Source organism: Falco naumanni, chromosome 8 (assembly GCF_017639655.2).
Source record: "Falco naumanni isolate bFalNau1 chromosome 8, bFalNau1.pat, whole genome shotgun sequence".
Classification (NCBI taxonomy): domain Eukaryota; kingdom Metazoa; phylum Chordata; class Aves; order Falconiformes; family Falconidae; genus Falco; species Falco naumanni.
Genome location: NC_054061.1, coordinates 57,490,896 through 57,510,689, shown reverse-complemented (window position 1 = coordinate 57,510,689; position 19,794 = coordinate 57,490,896). Strand labels below are relative to the sequence as shown.

General features: G+C 41.7%; 1 protein-coding gene across 9 annotated transcripts in view; it reads left to right on the top strand.

The window, feature by feature from the left end:
* Positions 1 to 19,794, top strand: part of AGAP1 (ArfGAP with GTPase domain, ankyrin repeat and PH domain 1) — a 382,555-nt gene that overhangs the window by 320,103 nt on the left and 42,658 nt on the right. For 6 of the 9 annotated variants that reach the window (XM_040603876.1, XM_040603872.1, XM_040603878.1 and 3 more), the window contains 3 exons: positions 7,232 to 7,309; positions 16,223 to 16,377; positions 18,595 to 18,685. In XM_040603876.1, coding sequence (XP_040459810.1) covers positions 7,232 to 7,309; positions 16,223 to 16,377; positions 18,595 to 18,685 — 324 coding nt within the window. The remainder of the gene's footprint in view (positions 1 to 7,231; positions 7,310 to 16,222; positions 16,378 to 18,594; positions 18,686 to 19,794) is intronic. The other 3 variants (XM_040603875.1, XM_040603874.1, XM_040603879.1) reach the window with 1 other exon arrangement.

Here is a 19,794-nt window from a genome sequence, read left to right as displayed (position 1 = left end):
TTTCTAGGTAGATATTACACATGTATTCTATGGAAAAGTTCCCCTGGCCAATGCTATGGGAGAAGGTTTTTCCTTATCTGTCTTCTCAGTCTTTAATTGTTGCACAATAAGAATAAATAAACATACATCCTTAGGTGGATGAACGGTGTTATTTATTTTGTGCAGATGATGATGAGATGTTCTGAGAAGCGAGTAGCACGCTAACTCCATCCCCAGCCCCCTTCCTCCAGTGTAGGTGAAAAGATCCTATTATTTCTGATAATTGATGCTGAGGGCTGTGGCGTGCCTCATTTAATCAGCACTGTTCAGCACACTCCAGGGATGTAATTCATGCACACTTTAACATTCAACATGGCTGACAAGGCTTGGACACACAACCTAACGGCTACATCATTTTTTAATCAGCTATCTGAGAACTATTTATCTAATCAACAAAGAACTCTGTCACATGGAGACCAGAGGTGACATTAACACGTCTGTAGTTTCTCAGCACAGCAGTGGAGGAAGATTTTTAGGGTGAGACAGTAGATATTAAGACTCTCCTAAGAATAAAAGCATATTTCTGCTTATCAAAGTATATCAAGAACTGAATTTGAGTGAGTTGAAGGGGGTTAATCTGATGTTTTGTTGAGTATAGTATCTTAAAGCACCCTTAGAGAACTTCACAGGTATCAAACAGATGTATCCTCAGATCACACATGGGTAAGTAAGTGTGCTTTCTAAAAACATCTATTGCTTTTAGAAATAATGGTGTGTGACCTAAACCTAACTAATCAAAACTAGACAGGAAAAGTAGGTTCATTAACACAGAATAAATAGCATCCCTATTAAAGAAAGCAAACACAGAAATTCTGTCTGCAAGGGCTTGGTCACAGATGCAAAGTTATTGCCTGAACAAATACAGAGATATGTGCTAATTGGGAGTGATTAAGTTTAATTGATTCCCAGGTACTCCAGATCTTAGTGAACAGCTATACCAAAGCCTAGTTTTCTTCTTTGTATACCGACGTACCTAATCTCACTTTAAGATGTACACGTTTAAAACATATAAGCAAGCCCATTTTGCATACAGCATGTATGTTAAATGAGTACGGTTCAGCTCACAAAGTGGAGGACTGAAAAACATCAGCAAATGGAGGCTTGCCTGTGTCTTCAGGTGCAGCTGGATGTCCTCCCAGAGCTTCAGCTCAAACGGCAAGCTGCTGCCACCATTTTATTGTAATAGAAGACACCTAACATGTAATCATCTCCCACTAGATGTAAGTGTCTTCTATTTGGATTCAGTTTTTAGCGCTCTCTTCCAGTGGTGTTTGGCTGTTCAAAGACTTGCACGGCCATTAAATAACCTGTATGGCTTCCACTTCAGTGTGTGTTACAGCTGAAAAAATAACAGATAAGGACCTAGAAAATGGAAAGAATGGAGTGGAATTGCCTCTGGCCAAGCGCAGTGAGTCGGGTCAGTACCTACAGGGTCATGGCAAGGACCTTCGTGACTCCTGCGCTCTGTGGCATTTCTTCGTATCCCACCACAAGTGTCTTAAGTCGTGTTTGATTTAAGCAGACTGTAAAGGCTGTTCAAAGGAAAGCCCCAGCAGCAAACACTTCTGGCCTTTCCAAATTTGTATCGGTTTTTAAAAGTCCCAGGCGCAGATCTGGAAGCCGTATGGTTCTCATGGGGTTGATGAAACAAAGGACAGATCGGTAGGAGTAATATATTTTAAGAATATTATTTAAGAATAAGCAAACAAGAGAAGTTTGTTGAGAACAAACAAGGAGTGGGAGCCTTGGAGATCTTGGAAGATCTTGAAGCCTGTTTTCTGGAAAGATGAGTTTATCAAATGAAACCCAACTCCTGAAGGAGTGCACCATCAGCGGGTTTTAGGTAGCTAGATGCCCAGGGCATTGCTTTGGTGAGCTGCAGTGCTCCTTTGCCTGCCATTTGTAATTATTCACTTTTGCCTGATGGTCTTAGAAAACGCCCTCTCCACGGGCTGGTCGCTGGAGCCCGCATGGCACGAGGCAGCGGGGCGTTTGGCACTGCCGGCAGGTGCGGCGGCGAAGGGAAGGGATTTACGGCTCCTGGAAACACAGCCTGCCCCATTTCAGGACTCTTCAGATGGAGTTATGTTTGCGGAGCAATACGTGTGAGGAGTTCACCTTGCTGCTGCACCTGAAATGGCAGAGCTTTGTTCAGCAGGGCTCGGGGAATCGGCACGAGGGTTACGTGCAGACGGTTTGAACTGGCTTTCATGTGGTGTTTTGCGCAAGAAATACTCAAGAAAACTTGATAGCAGTCATGGCTAACACAACCCCCTCCGAAACAACAGGTCACTGGTACGATAGCTCTATTTCACACAGAGCATGTCCATCCAAAAATATTTATCAGCTGTCATGCCAGGTAGCCGTATGTGTTCTGGGGTGTTGCTTTGCAGGGCTGTCTGCTTCCCAGCTGCATGCGAGGAGTGTGCAACCAGAGAAGCTGTGTTTGCTGGTAGGTATTATGCAAAAAGATATTTTTGCAAGTGGCTCGAACAAGTGTTCACCCTGGGGTATTTCATCGCCTAGGTTTTAGTTCAGTACAGAGTCTGCAGGTGCCGAAGGCCACACTTCTGACACCAGGACACATCTGTGTCCTGTCCTGGCCAGGGCTTCTGTGAACTCTTGAGGCAAAATGCAGGTCACAGACAACACCTGGGAAATCTTTTTTTTGAATGAGCAACAGCAAGTGTTTTGTCTTGCACAATGTGACTGAGCTGGATGAGGTTTTTAGCGTTTAGATGGGGAGGTAGCAAAGAACTTTCTAAAAGCTGGAGTTGCCCTGAATATCAAATATCCCTGAAACACAAAGCTGGGATTAAAAAATAAAGAAGTTGCAAGAGCATCTTGGATAAGTAAAGTAGGAGGAGTGAAGGAGGGAAACGGAAGGGCTTCTGGAGAGGCTGTGGTTATATGCACATGATGATCCCTTTGACGAGGAAGGAGTCAAAGTCCTCCCGCATGGATGCAGAAACTGCAGAGTTTTACCACAGCAAAAGTTTGCCATTGCTCACATCATTCATTTGCCATAACAATTATGATGAAATTTAGGATAGCATTAAAGAAAATAATCACGCCCAGGCAGTTTGATTAAATAAGCAACTGTGTGTTTGTCAGGTGTATGCAAACCCAGGAATTACTTGTTTCTAAATGTATAGCAGCGTTGCCAGGCACTGCAGATGTCGTTTAGGTGGAAGGAGGGAACAATTTTCTAATTTCTGCATTACTGAGAGGGGAAAATTCACTCCTCAGGTTGGTGTGCAACTTCTTAGGGCTGAACTGACGTGTCTGTTTAGGTGGTGTGTGGTTGTTTTATAGCCTATGGAGATTTTCAGCTAGTTGCTAAATATTTTTTTCTGGTAGGACTGAACAATTGCTGAACTCTGTCCTACCTCAGGAGTAGCTCCTGCTATAAAAAAATTAGTATAGGTATGGCCTGTGGTAACACTTGACACAGTTGCAGAGAAGTGCATCATTCTTTCCTCCTTACAAATCAGTCTGGTGGATTCCAGGTCCTTAACTGGTACATCTGAAAAAGATACCGTAGTAGGTACGTGCCACACAAGCAATACATCCCATTATAGATGATACAGAAAGCAGCTTTCTTGCAAGGACTCAGGAAATCACTTCAACACTTCATCTTAAAAAAACCCACATCTCAGGCTCTGGGAGTCAGAGCTTTCATGGTCGGGTGCGTTGTGATTTCTTCCCGTAGTCACTACCAGGAGGAACAGCTGGATGATGGCTTGCATCCAGTCGAAGGTTGTGGCGTTGTTTTGCAGGGTTGATAAAAGCTGAGCTCTGTGCCGTTGGGTGACGGATAGCGACTTCTTGTGCTGGTCCAGATTGAGTGTTAAGATGCACAAATTAATTCACCCGGTGAAGATAGGAGTTTAATCTTGGCAATCTAAATTTCTGGAGTTAATGAGCTTGGGTAAGAGCAGAAACTGTGCTGCTACGCTGTGTCTACACAGTGGTCGGGATAGGAGGACTGCTTTGATTGCTGCGAGATGTTGTTTTTCTGTCAGCAATGAAGCCAGAGATCAGGGCAGGTGTCAAAGTTAATAGAAGGTTTTCTTGAAACATCATTAAAATATATTAATCATTCAGATTGTGGTAGCACAACATACTAGGCAGAATAGTACTTGCCACCTCGGTACAAGCTAAATTAAATACCTGGTGTCTTCTGGGAAATAGTGAACTTCATTCCAGATATTTGATGTTTGAGAGAGAGGTCTGGGTTTTTCGGGTATCTCTAGTTAGAGATGCTTCTTAGTGGCTTTTTGAAGAAAACAGGCTTCCAGAAAATACTTCAAATCAGTCTGCCTTAAAGATCTTTCTAATTAGGGAGCTTTGCTGTTAAATAAAGAAGTAAGTATTCCTTACAGCTTTTTGTTGGAAACTAGTTGGGTTTTTATTTGTTTGTGTAAGCGTATATCTGCTCTGTGTGTGTTTATATATGTATGTATAGATTGATATATCCAGAGTTGGCAACGAGAGCTTTTGTAGAATTAACTTGTGAACCTGGAAGTGAACCCGGAGCAGATGGACTGAATATCCTGGGATATAAGTCAAAGACCAACCAGGCAAATAATGACCTCCCGTGCCCATCAAGGCCCCGTCGGTAGGTAACACAAACGTGTAGACAGTATGTAATTTCGAAGGCAGGCAGGGTAGGATGGCTAAGCTGGGCCCTGACGTTCGCACGGACATCAATCACCCCGCGGTGGCTGTGCTTGACAGTGTCCAAACCTGCTGCTGATAATATTATCGAATCCTCAAAGACAGCAGAGCACCTCGAGGAAGCAGGCTGGAGCCTAATCGATGCTAAAGGACACACTCGGATGTATCAGGACCTCGGCATCGCTGCAAAAAAGTCCATTTGTTTAAAGAGAAGAAAAAGGCATGACACTTAACACATTAAAATGGATTATTTCATCAATAGGTTAATAGAAAAGCAGGCTGCGAGTTCACTTCCTGCTCAGACGGCCGTGCTCTAACGTGCCATTAAAGTGTGAAAAATGGAAAGGGGCTGGGAAAGGGTCTTTGTGTACGGGAGACCGTCTTCCCTTTCTGAGGGGTGCCAAACCTCGCTTTTGCCTATTTATATGTAAATGTTTTCCAGGAAAAACACGTTTTCTGCTGGGAAATTGTGCCTATGTAGGTGCTGGGACTTATTAAAGAGGCCTTAAAACAGAAGATTTTTTTTGTGTTGAAGGATGCACCCAATGAAGATCTTTTTAGATTTGATGAACTTTAATTTTTACATAGATCTAACTTAGGCTTCCAGATGTTACCTAATTTCATTTCAGCGAGATGCATTCTAAAGGATGTCCCTCAGACATCCAGTCCTCCTTTTGAGTATATAGCATTAAACCTGCAGATGGATTTATTAAAACACTATAAAGCTTAACAGTCGAGGGTGTTTGGGCAGTTGTCTGCCAGCCTTAGCTTTTTAGCTGAAAATCAAGCTTTCTGTTAAAGATTGGGATGACTTGACATCACTGTTCCTTTTCTGTGGAGGCAGCCGTTTGGTCTGAGTTTCATGGGCCATTGAGAAAGGTCTCTCATAAATATAGAAAGAAAATTTTTAAATTCTTGTATCACATTTAAAATTTAAATGTATCACATTTAAAATCCTGTGTTTGGCAATGTTCACGTCATCCTAAAGGGTGAGGAGCTTCTGTGGGGTGGGGGAGAATGGTCGTACTCCGGATTTGGAATATCCTGAGATATTCCATTAAGAAGATATGTTCTTCATAACAGACTGTGAGCTGAGTGGGAGTGGAAGACACGTCCCTTTTCAAACACATCTTGGAAATTACTGGTTATTAATGTAAATGATGCTGTCCTTTTGAGAAGTCTCACACTCAAACTCAGAGTCCTCCACTGTCTCTGAGCAGGAGGTCTGGGTGGCCTGCTGAGAAAGGTGGCTTAGAAGGAGATCTGCATGTTCTTCCACTTGTCACCAACCCCAGTGATTTCTTCTCTGCTCCTATAAAGCACATTTTACAAAGTGGTTGCATGCTAAGCAGTGCTGCATCATTATTTCTTGACTAGGTAAGCTCATGTGGTGGCTGGAAAGCCTATAGAGATACCACTTCAGCAGATATGGGGTTCCCTCAGGCGTGGGGATGTCCATGGGTGAAGAATAGGGGACACCTCTGTTACTTTAGTCACTGCGAGGTGCCCGCAGTGTCATGATGTACTCAGATGTTTCATATGGTTCCTCTCTGGTGAAACTCAGGTTAAACATATTGTTGATTGAACGTACTTCTCATGCTGTGAATTCACTCTTGAGGCAAAACATGTCGATTTTAAAGAACGTGAAAATGTGCTCTCCTAATGAGCACAGGAATGGAGTGAGTGCTTTTGAGCAGTATTTTCTGCTAATTGTAAAACAGCAGCTGGAAACTTAGAGAATCTCAAAGTTTGGGGCGATTCTAATAAAGCAAGGGTGTTGCCTTTTATACAAAGAATATAGATTTGATTTGATTTGATTTTTTACTTTTCAAATAAATACTTCAGGTTTGCAGAGATTTTCCTGGTGGAGGAAGGGAGGACCACAAACATCAATTGCATCAATGTCTACTTGACACTCTTCAAAATAATTAAGTAATGCTTCTAAGCTCAATGCTGCAAATAACATGCTTTGTTGATATGAGGATTTAAGGCCATTACATCATCACCTCAACTTTTAAAGGTGATGATGTAAAAAGGTGTTTTAAAGGTGATCTACAGGCATCAAGTGATCAATACTGGCTTTTGGAGGAAAAGGAGCTCTTGTCTGGCTGTGTTTTCTTGCTAATTAAATTATATTTTACAGTAGCTGTTTTGTCTAGTCGTGTATCCTCTGTACAAATACTTCCTGCATTTCTTTATTTCTAGTGGTCTGTTTTTGTCTATTCCAATCGCAGATCCATTTAATCTTGTCAAATCGCGTCATGTTGTAGAGACTTAAGAAATCACTCTCAATAAGAGGCTTTCCGTATCATCCGTGGATTGGAGAGGCTGTATAGTCCTGTGTGCATTTTCTGTGTGTAGCTCTTCACGTGTTAACAGGCTTGTGCTTGTATTTTACTTCACATGCTATTTTGATGTTTCTTTTCTCCCCTTTTTCATTTATTTTGTCCTCCTTTTTCTTTATTTTTATTCTCTTTTTTTTTTCTCTTCCCCTTCTGCTCTCTGGACGCAGCCAAACGCAAAGCTTGGAAACTAAACCGTGTTGGTAGCCTGCGAAATATATACAGCAGCAGCAGCACCAACACTGAAGGTAACAAACCCACCCGTTTTAGATGAACACCTCGTCTCTTACCCCTTTTTTTAACCCACTTTTCCAAAAATTGTCTTCCTTGCGTCTCCCCCTTACCCAGTGCGGGCGTGGAAATCAAATTTGCCCAAAGCATGCGTGCTTTCATCTTGTGTTTGCAGAGTCATTCCAGTTGGTCTTTTCATCTTTTTGTTTGTGCGTTTTATTTTGCCATTCATGTTCCTTTCAGCTTACTTAAATTTTGACCTTTCCCTCTAGTCGTGGAGTGGTGATGTTTAAATTACTTCAGGAACCCATTTTCTTCTTTTATTTATTTTTATATATATATATATTTTTTTTCCCTTTCTACATGTGGGCACTCAGTGTAATATTTCCCAAGTTATTACAGTTTTTAAAAGTGTTAGTATCAGGTGTAATGATCTGTAGCCAAATACAATAGTGTGCCGTGACATTTAAGTAACAGTCTTAATTTGTTTTGTGCAAGCCTTCTCCATAATGCTCTTTGCAGCTCTAATCCAAAGGCGAGACAGTGCCGGGTCATTTGCATGTGCTACTCTTGCTTGTAAATTCTGTATATTGTTGTATTTCTAAAGGTCACCTGGTGCCAAAGTTCACAAATTGACTTACATTGCTTTTTTTCCACCAAAGACAGCCGTCATGGCTTTTGTATAATAGCACATTGAATTTTATATTTCCCCCCTCCCTTCACCTTCATTTGAACAACACAATTATAAACTTCCTTCTTTTTTTTTCTTTTTTTTTTTTTTTTTATTATTATTACAAATGTCAAAGGTCAGAATTACTTGGAAGCCAGGCAAGGGGGGGGGGGGGTGGTGGTGGTGGAAATAAACCACAATCCTCCATCACCATCTCCAACAACATGTAAGAGGGATGGTGTAAGAAATAGGGAATGCAAAATAGGTCACAACTCAGTAATCTCAGTATAAGGGAGGGGGAATTTTTTTTTCTTCACTTAAGTGCGAACCAAATGGGTCAAGTAATCGCAAGCGCATGCCCTAACACTAATTGACTTATTTTGGAATGATTATAACTGTAATATTTTTCTTAATGTCACTGTTTTCTGGGCTGTTGATTTTAGTGATTGCCAAGCGGTGGCATTAAATCTCTTGTAAATTTTAAATTGCATGCTATTTCTGTAAACAAGTCCCTCTGTTCACATCCTGATCATTAACCTTTGGTGATTTATATCACCGTCCTTTTTTTGCACAATTACTGCTGTATTGCTGTTGGAAGCCTCGCTCTTGCTGCCAAACAAAGTGTACGTAGGAAACAAAAGTGTGATTTTACTGCAGCTTGTTAAGGAAGCTCTTTTTTTTAATTATAATTCTGTTTTATTTCTCAGTGTAAATGTAAAATTATTACCTTACAGAGCAACAGTCGCAAAACTGTCTATTTTGATCCTTTTGTTATCTTTTTGAGAATGAAGTGCAAAATATGAAATGAGAGAAAACGGCTGTCAGATACTAATGTTTGGGGGTGTTCCACTTAATAGGAAACTAACTAGATACTTTTTAATGATTTGTCTTTTTCTGTGTATTTGCTGTTTTTTATCCCCTGGCCAGATTTTTCTTCTAATCATTGTGCGCGCATGTTTGTTGTTACAGGTTTACTGCTTGAGAAGCTTGCGATTTCATATCTACCTGTTACTAAACTGCAACAGGGAAACAAGTGTAACGAATTCCCTTGTGTTCTACACATAAAGATTTAATTTTTTTTAGGTTCTGTCAAGTTTGAGAAATCTTTTATCTTACTGATCAAACTAAGTATCAAAGGCACCTTGGATAAGCATATGGGAACATGTTCCTCCTGGCCATGGTCCAAAGAGTTTTGAGATGTAACATCAAAGCCAAATTCTGAAGTGATGCAAATGCATCTTTTTTTGGAAATATTAGCCCCGCTAAAAACCGAATGTTCAATATTTTCCATAGCTTCGCATCTTTGAGCTGGTACCCTAAGCCTTGGTGTGAGAGCCAGAACTGTGAGGCATGCAAATGTTGAGTTAATAAGCATTGTAAGTATTAAAAGCCACATGTTTAGATAATTATGCCTTCAAAAAAGAGAACGATGATAGGAAATGGCAGTCCAGAATAACAAATCTGCTTTGGCCTTCAGCGCATGCTCGGTCAATTGCCCTTACGCCTTTTTACAAACCAAAAAAATATTTCAATCATCTACGGTCCCATTTTTTAAGGCTTGATCTAGCAAGTAGCCTCTGCAGTAATTTTTAACACCCAACCTTTTATTTTTAGGTCTTCTGTATGCTTCTAGGTAGCAAAATCTCTGATTGAGATGAAGAAATCTGCAGCTCAGGTGCTGCAACTGTTTTGAGGATGCTTGGCAGAAGCAGGTACAGGGATGGTCCCCAGCATGGTGGGTCTCTTACACTCACACAGGGTCACCTTTGGCTGTACACCCTGCAAAGCTGAGTCCTCCCTGAACGTGGCTCCTCTCTCTTGGCTATTTGGTAGCAAAGATACTGCGTTACTGATGGGTCTGTCGCCACCGCACAGGGATGAGGGGGGGGTAGGGTTTTCACCAAGGCGGCTGGGTGTAAGCCCACACCTGCAGGGCTCTTAACATCTGAGGGCAGAGAGAATCGGGGCATTGCAAGCTATGTCCTTGGCTGCTCCTTCATCAGTTTTGTATGATTGCGTGTCTTTAATTTTAGAGCTTGCCTAAAACTCTTAGTTTTCAGATTCTAGTTTTTTTCTATAGGGATCCACCAGCAAATGAAGAAGTCCCACCTGCTTCTTATTGCAGGTGGCCAAGCTTTAAGCAATCCTTTGATTCTATAGGGGAAAAGTATGCAGTATCAGTGTGTAAAACTTCAAACAGACCCCGCTCAGGTTTTAAGACAAGCTAAAGTCACTTGTAGCACGTATCGTAGCAGTATTATTAAAATACAGAATTATTTTTCCTGCATCAGCAGATTTGGCCGCACAGAGGAGTATCGTTATGACATTAAATGGCTGTGCTTTGCATGCTGTGGTTTAACATGCATAAAGATATTAAATCCTCATGTTTCCACTCTTCATGGTTACGTATGTGACATGTTAAGAGTGTGGCATCAGAGTTGCCAGGCTTTCACGGAAAATTTTGGTTTCGCATAATCATTAAGTCCCAAACTACCTTTTGTTTAAAAGTTAGAGATGCCGTGGTGCCGTGCCTCTGCGGAAAGTTCACTTTTGCTGACGGTGGCAGACGGAGGGGGAGGCTATTCAGAGCACCCGAGATCAGCTCTGCCCAGCAGACGCGGCTTCGCAGCACCTCTTGGTTAAGCAAGTTTTTCAGCTTTGAAACACGTATTATTTAAAAACTAAACCACGGGCTTGAAATGTGTTAGGAAACACCTAATGTAAGTGTAGGCTCACGTACTGTATGAACTGAATTTTAAAATTACTTCATGGATTTCTTCAATCCGTGTCGCTTTGGCATCCAAATAGAACAACAAGTACATATGGCAGGGGGGCTTGGTCCCTTGAGCTAGAAACCCGCCTTTCATCACCAGTTTGTCACTCACAGGGAGCGATATAAAACAATACTGCTGAAAAATTCTTCCAGTGGAACACAACCTTTATCAAGAGCTGTGGGCGACCGATAGCAGAGCTATATTGTCCTGATAGAGTTGATTTTCAAAACTAATTAGATTTAGACACTGGGTTTGGAAAGGGGAGAGAAGTATTAGCATAGTCATGCCCAGTGGGACATGGCACAAATATTTCCTTAATTGAAGCTGCTAATAAACATACTTGTCTTCCAAGTTACCGGGATAATTTACACCGAGTGGCAAAAGGTAATGATAGTTAACATTCTATAGCGTGTAAATAACATGTGCCTTTGTTGTAAACAAATTGTATATTGCAAGCATCTAATGTTGATTGCTAGGACACCTCGGCAGCTCTTCATTCTCACCCTTTTGAGAAGATGAAGGGTTATTAAGGAAGGGTGCTTGAGTGGACGCAATTTTTGAGAGAGGGAGGCGGGTGTGATAGAAAGGGAGTTTAAATAGGTCTCAGCGTTACTTGAGGCAGGCTTGACTGGGTTTTAAGCTGTAACCTCAGCTCTTGAAGATGCTTCATGGCTGTTTGAAATACGCCATTGAGAATCTTTTGGTTGTGCACTTGACTTCTTGTTTCTGGAAAGTGTTTCCTGCCTGAGTGGTATCATCCACCAGACGTGCACGGTGAGTTACTGTTAATTAGCAGCAGCACCAGGATCCTCTGATGATGACTACATTGGGCAGAGATGCAAATGCACAATGCGTCACCTAGTGAAAGAGGCTGGTTGGCTCGGAAGCTAGAAGATCTAGTTTTATTTCTGATTCTGGCAAAATGTTTGTGTGAGCCAGTGAGAAATGCTCTAAGCCTGGCAAGTCTCTGTTTTGTATCCGTGAAAAAACAGAAACATTTTTTTGTTTAAAAGCAAGCTTTTGGGATGGGTGGAATTTCTGACTGTAGAGTGCCTGGCGGAAAGGAGCCCTTGTCTTCCATTGATTTCAAACTGTGCTTGTGGTTACCCACCACTGGTGCAAGGTGTCGGTGGCTATTCAGTGCAGTTCCTAATATTGCAAATAAAAGGTGTGGCAAGTGGAAGTCATGAACAAACTGACACATGCATAGCATTTAGAACTGCTCTTAGGGGATACCAGGAGGTGTAACTGCTTCTGGAGATGTGTTTTCCCTACATTTTAGCAGACTTAAAATTGAGTTCTCTGGAACAAGTTACAGACTAATTGCATCCTGTAGTTATTTTCAGTGTGGTTTTCTAAATCTAATCTTGTTACATACAATAAACACAGGCATCGGTACAGGAATGCAGTGAGACCATGCCTAAATGTTTGTTTTCCCTTGCACAATTCTTTGCTTCTAAGAAATTGTATATCTTGTTTTCCATAAGTGGGTGGACTGTAGCAATGTCTGCCTTTTGGCAGAGCAAAATAGATGTTAACTTGAGTTAAATGCAGTAATTTTACTATGGGAAGATAATGGCGAAAACAGTATGTGCAACATAAACCATGGTACCATGTAGCTTTTTGGAAGTGGTGTGATGGGTATGATGGTGTGGTGGTTTTCCAAAAATTCACTGATTGCATGCCCACTTCCATTTAAGAAAAAAACAAAACTCGTATGCTGTAGGTTCCATATCATCATAATCTTACAGTTTCAGCTCATTTCCCATCCTAGCCACTCCTTCCCACTTTAAAAAAAGCAAAACAAACAGCAGCAGCAGCATTTTAGACATCTCCTGTTGATGATAACTTCCAAATGGAAATCAGTTGCAGCCATTCTTTGCACTTTAACCCTTTGTCTGCTGGCCTTCCAGGAAATAATTGATGACTGATTGGCCCATTAACCTTTTTTAGGAAAAAAAAGTTTGACAGCCTGGACTTGTGTAATGAGGAGGGATTCCTAGTGAAATCAGGTTGATGGCTGAGTTGCTTGCCCCTGAGGATGCAAAATTAGCCCCACGGGACCTCGTCTGCATAGAAACTGGACACAATTAGTGTAATATCCAGTGTTATTAATGTAGTTTGGAGTAATTGGGCAGGTTGATTTCGACAGGTTGATGGTGCTAAAATACTATTATAGTGGACCTTTCTATGAATAACTGTTAAACATGGAAAACTGTTTAATAAAATTTTGTGATTGGGCTCACAGGGATTTAAATAGCACAACCTATAATTTTACTGAAGAGTAAAAGTGAACAATTTCATTCTGCCACCTGAATTTTCCTGTTGGTGTATGCGCTGGTTAGGGACATACCCATTTGCTACTTGTCTTTTCTAGGCATTGTCCTGTGGGTTAATGTGAAGCAGGCACTGCCGCTTTGTTTCACAATTGTGCTTGCAAAAAAAAAAAATTCAGGGTATTTAAGCAGAAAGCATATTATTGAATGCATCTTCAACTGGCACAGTTGCTTTTCATCTGAGCTTTTTAGGAAGTAGACCTGAAGCTTCAGTGGATATCAGAGAGTGAAAGCTTGTATGTTCTTAATGTATCATCAGCAGTGACCAAGTTTGCAGCTCACTTACTGCTGAAGTCAAAATGTCCTTCCAGCCCAGCCTGAAAACATGCTGCGGCCCTTGTAACCCATGGTGGGGCTGTACGGGGACAAACTCGCCGGTGTGTTACGTGGACTTTGTGAACCAGAGCCACAAAGGCTGTGTAAGGTCTTTACAGCTTTTGTCACAGTGTCAGCTGGTCACAGCAGAAAAGGTCAGGAGATAAACAAGGGAGCCTCTCCTTCGGGGAAAGAAGACTTGGCGTATAAAAGAGCGACCATGGGAAATGGCTGGAGGTGTTTCCTGAATTGCAATCCAGTCGCCTGAATAGCTGGGTTTGTGCCTTCTGCCATAGGTCTCCATAGCAGGGGAATAACTTTGTGCAGCAATTCTGGAAAGCAAAGCTTGCAGAAGTATTGCTGCGAGGACAGTATTGCAACCTCGCTTTTAGATGGTACATTGCCTGAATTGCAGAGTCTATTTCTCGTGGCCCTTCTTGGGCAAACCAGCTTCATGTACGTGATCAGGATTATTGGCAAAGAGGATAGGAGAATTCAGTGGTGCTGCAGCTTGATTGCCTATACTGTTTTTTTAAGGTCTGGAATTGTAATGCTGGAAAGTCACCTGGTACTTAAATGCTGGAATGAACTGGCACAGTAGGAGAGACTCTCTAAAGATACACCATATATACTTGTTGAGTGTTAGTTACATACTGTCTGTTCTTGTTATGCATTGAGAAGTCAGCCCTGCCAGCATGCTGGAGAAGTCTCCTCTCATCCTCTTCTGTGCTTTTGCATCCCTACAGGGCCTCCTCCCTGTTTAAAAAGGTGGCATTGGGAATTTTTAATTGGAGGTGACAAAATCACTGTTTTCCCTAGTAGGCGGCTCCTTCAGCTTATACCAAACCTTTGGCTTACATAGAAGTGGTATGGTGTGTAGGCAGGGGAGAGAGGTGCGGGGCAAATACGATGCTGCCTGGCGCGGAGCTGTGAGCGGAGAAGGGAAGGGCTGAGGGGGAAGGGCACGAGGAGCAGAAAATGGAGTGAGGCTGGAAAGGGTCTTGCTGTTGCTGCATACTGCGGGATCCCTGCCGTGACGATATGTGTGCCTCGGTACCGCCTGCACTGCATCACTTACGCAGGAGGCTGTTCTGAACATGCAGCGACCAGCATTTGGAAAGCCTGCTTTAGTAAGCCTTCAGGCGTACAGAGTTTTATCACTTAAGAGCCATTGAAAGGCCTAAAAATGATGAATTTCCTAAACGGGACTCTGCAGGGGGCTGCTTCAGGTGGGATTCAGTTTTTCATGTTCTCTTCCTTCACTGTCATTCCTGTTTTCATCAACGTGTGCATAACTGCAATGCCTGTACCTGCCCCCACTGACCACATGCTGTACCGCTTCTATGGAAGAAGACCGTAACTGTGCTGTCCTACGGGAGACGGCGCGCAGGACCGAACGTAACTTCCTTTGCTCTTGAGTAGTTCCTCCTACATTTTCCTCATAAACTCTTGAAAGCTTTTTGTGATAAACGTGGGGTTTGCCATGATTTATTCATACCATTTTGGATAATGATTCTACCTGTTGGGTTCTAACACAGTGTTGCTAAAATGGAAAAGCAGCTGTTGCATCATTTCTCTTAGCTTGCTTTTCCCGTTTATCCCACACACTTTTTTCAGTAAAACTGCTGTTTCAAGTGCCCTCATGCACCTGGAAATAACCTTCATCTCCGTGTTTATTCTCACTTCAAGGCACGCAGTAACCTTCTGCTGTTCTTTGAGGCATCATTAAAGCAGTGTAGGCACTGGCCTTGCTAGCGTGGAGTTTATCAAAGAAAACCAGTTGTCCCACAAGTTGAGAAAATGACTGCCAGTGAGCAGCAGTCCTCTCTTTAAAGCTAGTGCTAGATTTGTCACTTATCTTCGCATGCTTATGGATGACAAGGTAATACAGGAGTTCCATGGCTCTGAATATATAATAAGTCATTAGCAGGCAAGTGAATGTAAATGCTCTTTCTGAAGCCCATTATGGCTGATGTTCACCAGAACTTTGTGCTCTATTGTTCTTTCCCTTTCATGCTTCATGCCTGCCCTTCCGAAATTCACTTGCTCTCTTTCAGCTTCCTTGATTTTTTTAATTTGACGTTGGTGTCCCATGTGTAGTTAGAGTGTGTGTCCATTTATTTCAGTTCTGACGGTATTTTCATGTGCTGCGGTCCTCTGGCCTGAATACTTGTCCTTATACCCTAGTAGCCCTAAGGATATTTCACTGACCCTTTCTGCTAGCTTCTCACATCATTTTCTCATCTCCTGTGTCGAACGTGAATGTTGAATAGGTTGAACTGATTTTAATCCTGTATTATAACCCAGTGTATTTTTGCTGTAGACAAGAGAATGTACACATCTGCTTTTAATGTATCTGTGCATGTAAAAAACTGCTGGAAGGAGGAGGGTAAATTGGCACATTTGCTGTATTGTCAGCTCTTTATAGTCCATTCATCTTTTTTAAGTTATTTTATGACACACTTTGATTTGTACATTATGTAGCTCTTAACACCTCAGGTTTAAATCTAAATGATGCTTGTTAGCTGCTTTGTGTTCAACAAAGGTGTGGGTTCGATACCAAACTCAAAAATGCACACAGGAACTGAATATTTACCCAAAACAGTACTTTATCTGCGTAACATTTCGAGAGAAAAAGCAGCGGATCCGCAGGTCTTTTTCAGATGCATTGTGCAACTGCAGGGTAGTTGGGTGGAGCTAGCCTCAAACCTCAGGTGTCCAGGGCTGCGTTTGCTCGTTACATTGCAGAAATACTCATCAAGCAGGATTGCTTAGGCCTAGCTATTGGTATCCTGAAACTTAATCTTTTCTTCCTATTGCATGTGTTTTTTTCAGAACAAGAGGAAAACTTTGAGTTTATCATCGTCTCTCTCACCGGCCAGACTTGGCACTTTGAAGCTACCACATACGAAGAAAGAGACGCGTGGGTACAAGCCATAGAGAGTCAGATCTTGGCCAGTTTACAGTCATGTGAGAGCAGCAAGAACAAGGTACGGCACACAGAGTCATACTGAAAATCAGTAACGGGTGGACGATCATTAAGGTGAAAGCAAAGTCAAGAACTCTGGACTGTAAACCTGTGCTCCTGGAGACACGCGTGCGTTACGCACACGGCAGAGCAGTAGAGCTGCAGGCGTATCTCGGGTATTTCAAGGCAGCTGGTGCTGTAGCCTGTTGTACGGCTTATTTTTTACAGCAATTGGATTAATGGGGTTCCTGAATTACCTTTCTTGCCTTCAGTATTGCTCTTAAAATTTTAGCTGAAACCTGGGGCTAAGTCATGGCCCCTTCCTACGGAGAAGTTGGTCACTGGGCTACTAGTCACTAGCGGTGACCAGTGGTAGTCCCTGCTGCAGGTTCACGTTTGGTCAAGCTGGAGGTCTGCAAGAAGGCCCCTTAGGAAAAGCCTGTGTCGGAGAAGAGTGCTGGCAGATCCCAAATCCAGCATTTTACTAGTCAAATCTCTAGTAAAGCCCCTGCATGGTAAAATCTAACTACACATTCTGGTTGGCTTAACCTTAAGTGCGTAGTAGTGTTCAGCCATGGGATTCTGCCATGATGAATTAATATAAAACATGGAAACCAAAGCGTATGTGCAGTTTCCTCTTCTTTAATTACACCGAATTAATTTTTTATGGTTTTCTGCCTTAACTAATGTAACACAAAGCAAATCCCGAAACAGTTCATCAAAGCTTTTTGGGGGAAGAAGATCACGGCCTAAGAGGAACAGGCCTTCTGCCTCGCAGTGCTTTCATGTGATGACGGAAGTAATTTGTTCTGCTTTCCTGTCAAAGTAAACGTTTAAATCTGAAACTTCTTCAGCCGTTGCTCATTTTTGGAAGAGCAGGAGATCTTCTGCTTCTTGAGTCTCTGCATCTGCAGACTCTTCACAGCTAGAGAGCAAGGTGTTCGTGGTAGTCGAGGGGGAGAAACGGGCAGTGATAGTTCAGACATTACCCCCCTGTCAGTTGTCTTTAATGATTTTATATTGCAAGGAGGAGACTCATATTTTCAAATTAATGCAGCCTTTCATTGCCCTGATCTACCAGACTAGATCAGACACCAGTAGCTATCACCATCATTATCATATTTTCCACTTCCCATTTTGTTTAAAAAAATTATTTATTTCAAATATGTATTTCTGAGATAGAGAAAAATCACTGCTTACGTGTTTTCTTGCCTCCCGTGGGTTTACATTCTAATATATGTGTTAAGGGAACACAAAAGGCGAAATTTCTACACGAACGCCTATATAAAAATACTCACATAAATGAGGGTAAAGAGTAACTGGTAAGTGGCTCAGAGATATTTTATTTTTTCGGTAAAGTATTACTGAGGTTTCAAACATGTCAGAAGAATTAGCTGGAATAGCAAAGTGCAGTTCCTTGGGCAGGTTTGTTAGGTGGCCCGTTGACAGGTCAGGAGGACACATCTCCACATGACCGTACTTAAGACCTGGTTCTGATCCAGCTTAAAACAGTCCATTGCAAAGAGTCCAGAAGTTTCTCCAGCTGATGGTTTTCTTCTTAGAGAGCCCACAAGTCAGTTCAGTTGGATAGAGCTGAACTCCTTGTACGTCATGACAGTCTCTCCAGGTCCAAGTAGGGGTCATTGGCAGGTCATCATGGAGGGAATTTAAATGGGAGCTGTCTGATTAAATCTGACCTTTCGATGATAAAGGGGTTTCAGCTGCTTTTGCAAACCATCCCTTAGTCTTCATTAACCAAAGCATATACATCAATAAAAGAAATTGATTTTATAAAATAATATTCTTATCTAATTTATCTCAAGAAGCAAACCTACTCTGTGACTACTGTTCTTGTGAATAGCAGGGTTCATTTTCAAGCTCGATTTTCTTCTGTGCAGTCTCCCCACTTGTTAGAATCAAGGCTGGAAACCCCAAAATGCTGGGAGCCTCCTGCACAGGGTGAAGAGAGCCCTGGGAGAAATCCCAAGCTGTCCAGAAACTTGGGAGAAAAGTGGAGTCTCTGCTTGACAGGCATGGACTTGCAGTGCTTGGAGTTGCCAAAGGATCACCATTTCTTGAGAGGCAAACCAGAACTTGAGGTTCCTTCATCACATTCATTCAATCTTCAATCTTAGCAATTCTAAGCTTTAGGTTTTGCCATTTGTTCAGTCAACAGTTGTCATGTCTAATTTTATTATGTTCTTATTTGTTGTTTATGCATTTGTTTAAACCTACACAGTCCCGCCTGACGAGTCAGAATGAAGCCATGGCCCTTCAGTCCATAAGGAACATCAGAGGCAATTCCCACTGCGTGGACTGTGAAGCACAGAGTAAGTACGGCCACAGGACTTCAGAAAATTGACCTCTTCTCCTTGGCTAAGATTTCTGCTTGACCAAGGCTTAGGTGAACACCTGCCATGTCTTTTTTGGTATTACATCCCATATGTTGTTTGCATCTTTCTTCTTCCTTATGGAGTTTGCTTAATCAGACTTAGTTTATGTTAATTTATACTTAATAGATGCTGTGTCAGATGCATCCTGATCTTTTCCCCTTGTTTCACCTGCCACTTTAAATTGTCAGCATTTCTTTATTTGCTTTTGAAGAAAAGGCAAAAGTCGTTTGCTGTTTGATGTCGGTTACTTGCATTTTCCTCATATTTTGCCCATGTGCTATGGTAATATTTTCAAAGAGGTAGAGCTTGATTGGTATATTTTTGTTTGGTTTTTTTACTTGTCAGAAGATACCAAAGACGGTGCTCATTATATCTGGATACTAGAAAACCGATTTGGAAATTTTTCTTTTCTCCCCTTTGAGTTTCTTTCCCCCCCCTTCTTTTTTTTTTTTATTTTTTAAAACATATACTTAGTGTTCAGAAAAGTGTTCTTGAGAATACTTTGAGCTGTGGTTCACCTCACTAACCCTGGCTAAGGTCGTTATTCTGGTGCTCTTTAGTTCCAGGGGTTTGCAACAAAGCCACAAAAAGGAAGTAGTCTTGCTCTAAAGCAATTAGTTGTAGAAGCAGAAAAAGAACTTGTGCATTTTTATATCTTTGATAATGGAAAGTCAGAACTTTTCTTGTGATTTTTACACGTGCTTAAAATGGAAAAATGGTCATTTATTTTTCTTCAGGTATAATTTAAAAAATAAAAAAAGACTTGCTGTTTAGGATTTTGACTACTGGTCTAAGCCATTCTAACATTCCAGTTAACTGTAAAATAAACATTCATACAGAAGTGCAAGTGCTTTTGCACGACTAATTTGCTGCCTGTATAGTTAGCAATTCAGTTGATTTGGTCATCCACCAAACAAACCTATTATCCCCTGCTTCACCCTTAGAAGGCTTGAAGGGAAGATGGTTGGAACATTAACAGACATTTAAAATAAAAAATATTTTTCCGCACCATGAAAAATCGTTTCACATACAGACTGGTTTTAGGT